The sequence below is a fragment of the Emys orbicularis genome, chromosome 13 (assembly GCF_028017835.1).
Source record: "Emys orbicularis isolate rEmyOrb1 chromosome 13, rEmyOrb1.hap1, whole genome shotgun sequence".
Lineage (NCBI taxonomy): Eukaryota > Metazoa > Chordata > Testudines > Emydidae > Emys > Emys orbicularis.
Genome location: NC_088695.1, coordinates 12,479,341 through 12,483,474, shown reverse-complemented (window position 1 = coordinate 12,483,474; position 4,134 = coordinate 12,479,341). Strand labels below are relative to the sequence as shown.

General features: G+C 44.6%; 1 protein-coding gene across 1 annotated transcript; it reads left to right on the top strand.

The window, feature by feature from the left end:
• Positions 1-316: 316 nt before the first annotated feature.
• On the top strand, positions 317-1,285 carry LOC135887800 (olfactory receptor 14A16-like). Its single transcript, XM_065415563.1, has one exon. The coding sequence runs from the start codon at positions 326-328 to the stop codon at positions 1,283-1,285; it is 960 nt and encodes a 319-aa protein (XP_065271635.1). The 5' UTR covers positions 317-325.
• Positions 1,286-4,134: the final 2,849 nt, after the last annotated feature.

The window sequence follows — 4,134 nt, the reverse complement described above, 5'->3', positions numbered from 1 at the left end:
TACTTTGTTCCATCCTTCATACTGCATTTTAACAAGCCACACCTTGGGCCAAATCCTCATATGGGGTAAAGTAACAAAACTCCATTGACTTTAAAGGAGCTGACACAATTTACACTAGTGTGATAACCTGACTGAATGATTGTTAGAGGCAAGGAGCACTAACAACACCTAGTCATGGTAAGTGATGAGTTCTGTGCACCTTTGACATTCATATAATGAGATATTAGGGAAAGGGGAATCAGGGCCATTCCCTCTGTTGCTCTAATCCTGACCATTGTCCTTCTCATTCCCCCTACAGCCAGCACATAGTGTACTGAGGAAGAAAATGACCAACCAAACCAACATGATCAAATTCCTTCTCCTGGGATTCTCTGACGTTAGGGAGCTGCAGATTTTACACTTTGTGGTGTTTCTAGTGCTATACCTGATATCCTTGCTGGGGAACCTTCTCATCGTCACAGCCGTAGCCCTCGACCACCACCTTCACACCCCAATGTACTTCTTCCTGATGAATCTGTCCATCCTAGACCTCGGCGCCATCTCTGTGATCATCCCCAAATCCATGGCCAATTCCCTCATGAACACCACATCGATTTCTTATTCTGGATGTGTTGCCCAAGTCTTTCTGCTCGTCTTCTTCGCTTCAGCAGATTTTGCCATATTGACCGTCATGGCATATGACCGATACGTTGCCATCTGCCAACCACTGCACTATGAGAGAGTGATGAACAGAAGAGCTTGTGTCCAAATGGCAGCCAGTGCCTGGATCAGTGTTATTCTCTACTCTGCAGTGCACACTGGAAACACATTTGCAATATCGTTCTGCGGAGGCAACGCGGTGGATCAGTTCTTCTGTGAAGTCCCCGAGCTACTCAAGCTCGCCTGCTCTGACTCAGACCTCAGTGAAGTTGGGTTTCTCATCTTTAGTGTGTGCTTAGCCTCAAGCTGCTTTGTTTTCATAATTGTGTCATATGTTCAGATCTTCACCACAGTGCTGAGAATCCCCTCTGAGCAGGGACGCCATAAAGCCTTCTCCACCTGCCTCCCTCACCTCATTGTGGTCTCCTTGTTTATTTGCACTGGGATCTTTGCCTACTTGAAACCCATCTCCATCTCTCCATCGGTTCTGAATCTCTTGGTGACTGTTCTCTATTCTGTGTTGCCACCAATGATGAATCCGATCATCTACAGCATGAGAAACAAGGAGCTCAAAGGTGCGCTGAGTAAACTGATAGGTTGGAGGTTATTCTCTAAGAATAAAATGTCCGTATTTCTCCTTCAGTAACAATTTCATTCTGTGTTTCTTTATAAATATAATCAGCTGATGACATTATTGCCTGCATGAGAAAATACTGTTCAATCTGTTTATGCAGAATTGTGTATTTACACTAGGAAAACTCCAGACAAACATGACTCAAGAAAAAAGGAGTTACTTTAGGTTTACACCAATGTAAATAAGATCGGAATCAGTCTATCATATACTGCTACCCATCACCATATTATCTGAGCACCTTGCCCATAAATCAGTGGCCATAGCAAAGTCTGTAGTGAGATCTCTGGCTCTCATTTTGGGGGATAAAATCTCTGATTGAGGTATTAATGCATTTGTTCTTTGTGCTTTTTGTTTGTTTGTTTGTCAGATTTTTACCTTTTTTTTTCTTAACTGGTTAGTCTGTTTCTTTGTTCCAGGAGGTTGTAGAGGTGGGAAAGCCTTGGGAGATGGTGAGTGTTTGGTTAGACAGGACTTTCAATGTCTGTCCTCTCTTGGTAATGCCAATATGTCATCTCTTTGATGGGGTTTTCTGAGCGCGCTGAAGGATTGCTTCCAACAATGATAAAAGGGTGCAAAGGAGGTTTCTGCATGGCTGAGTTCCTGCTGAAATGATTGTGTGTATACTGTTGGGGTATTATTGTATTATTAATGATATGTTAGAGAAATAACAATCTCAGGTAGGCATCTTTTCTGTTATTTTTACCTAAATGAATATGTAAAAATTGTGTCATTTTTGCTATGATAGAAAGGGTGTTTTGAAGAGAAACTTTTTCCAGAGTTTCCTAAAGAAAACCTCTCTCATGGTAATGAGGTCAAATTTGTATTGCATGGAAGCCACTAGGGTTTAGCCCATCACTTCAAGGAGATCAGGATTTGGCCAATAGTATATATACACAAGGATTCAGATTTGACTGACAGCACCCTGGAGAAAGTGAGCGTGACAGAGAGGTAAAGGTCAGATTTCCCAACTCAGCTAGACCAGCACCAATGCAGAGTAGACCCAATGACATCACAAGTTTACTACTGATGAGGTTCTGGCCCAAAGTCACTGGGCAGCACTCAGTAGTGACATGAACACTGGTGTAAGTTTCTTGTCTGGGGTCATTTTGTTCTACTCCTGGTGTAAGCGGAAAAGTGCCATCACTTGCACTGATCTGGTGTTCCATACGCCATCCCGTGTCGATCTACTTACATCCAAAATGAGAAAGGATCTCAGAAGTTGGCCAGTTATTAATATTAGAATATCATCTTTGTGCATGGTTGTGTACACTACATATATGACAGACAAAAGCAGAGTATGTGATTAGATGGAGAGACGGACAGACAGGACCATTCCTTGTCCTAACACACAAGCTCATTTAGTCATAATGATAGATTTCTATTTGATTGTGAATTATGTTAGCTAGCTAGATAATGAATAATCTATGGAAATTATTGTGCAAATTATTGTGCTTCTTTTCCTGTTAATGATTGTCTATGTCCAGATCATGATTTTCTTATAAGTACTCCTTATTAAACATTATTATATGGCTATATCTTACTCTATCTGTCATTTACAAACAGTTCATCCTAAAATACTTGGTGTTTGAACTTTGAGCTGTTTTGACAGGACACATTTTTAATATGCTCTCTTTTGCTTCTCTGAACAAATGGAAGTATCACACTGGGGATCCTTAAAAATCAAGGAGCCAATCCTCAGATGGTTTAAATTGTCATAACTCCATTGAAGTCAATAGATCTCTGAGAATTTTCACCAGCTGAGGATCTGCTCCAAACACTCATGATTATGAATTTAAAACTCACTCCCTTGGAATGTTCTGTACAAAGGCCCTGATTCCACAGCCACTTCAGCACAGTCTTAACTTTAATCATATGAGTGGCCCCATTGAAGGTTTAAAGGTAAACTCGTGCATAAGTCCCTGTTCGATATGGGTTAGGGATATGTGTAAGGGGACTGTTGTCCCCTTACTAACATTCAGTGGGGGTGTTTTGGTTGGCTAGCTCCCAGTTCTAAAAGAAAGGGGAAGGGTAAATGAGAAATCAGGACCCTGAGACCAGGTCAGCCTGATTGACTGGGCGGGCAGGCTAATCAAGGAGTCAGGAAGCCAGTGTGGGTCCAGTCCTCTGTGTGAGCTGGAATTGCCTGGGTCAGACAGAGTGGGGCCGAGCTAAGGAGAAAGCAGGATCCCAAGCTGAGCTGGGGAGCAGAGCTGTGCCAGATCCAGAAGGGCCAGAAAAGCAGCCCAGAGAGAGCAGACTCTGTGCTGGGAGCAGAGCTGCAGCCCCAAAGCCAGAGGCACAGCCCAGAGAGAGCAGACCTGCCCTGGGAGGAGAGCTGCAGCAACCAGAGCCAGAGGGGCCAGAGAAGCAGCCCAGGGAGCTGGAGGCAGAGCAGCAGCAGTGCTGAGGCAGAGTGGAGCTGGAGCTGAGACAGAGTGGTGGAGCTTGGGCTGGAGCAGTCCGGAGCCGGGTGTGGTGAGCAGCTGGGGAGAGCGAGGGGGACCCTGGGCAGTGGGCCCAGCATAGGGAGACGCCTCAGCCAAGAGGCTTTGCAGGCCAGACTTGGAGGGGGATCGTAATCCTGAAGAAGGGTCCTGCCATCTAGAGCCTGAGAGCGTGTGGCCACCGCCAGAGCAAGTGTCCAACCCACAGCATCCCTGCAGCACAGCCAGGGCCTGAGAAGGAGGCCTGGGACCTACAAGGAACAAACTGTGAACTGCCCTGACAGTCCAGAGACACTGTTTGTAATGTTCCCTGCCACAGAGCAGGGTGATGTGTTTTCCTTTAGCCTTTCTCATTTTTCCTTGTTCCTTTTTAAACTAATTGCTGATTAAATAAATTGTATTTGCTTTAAATGGTAT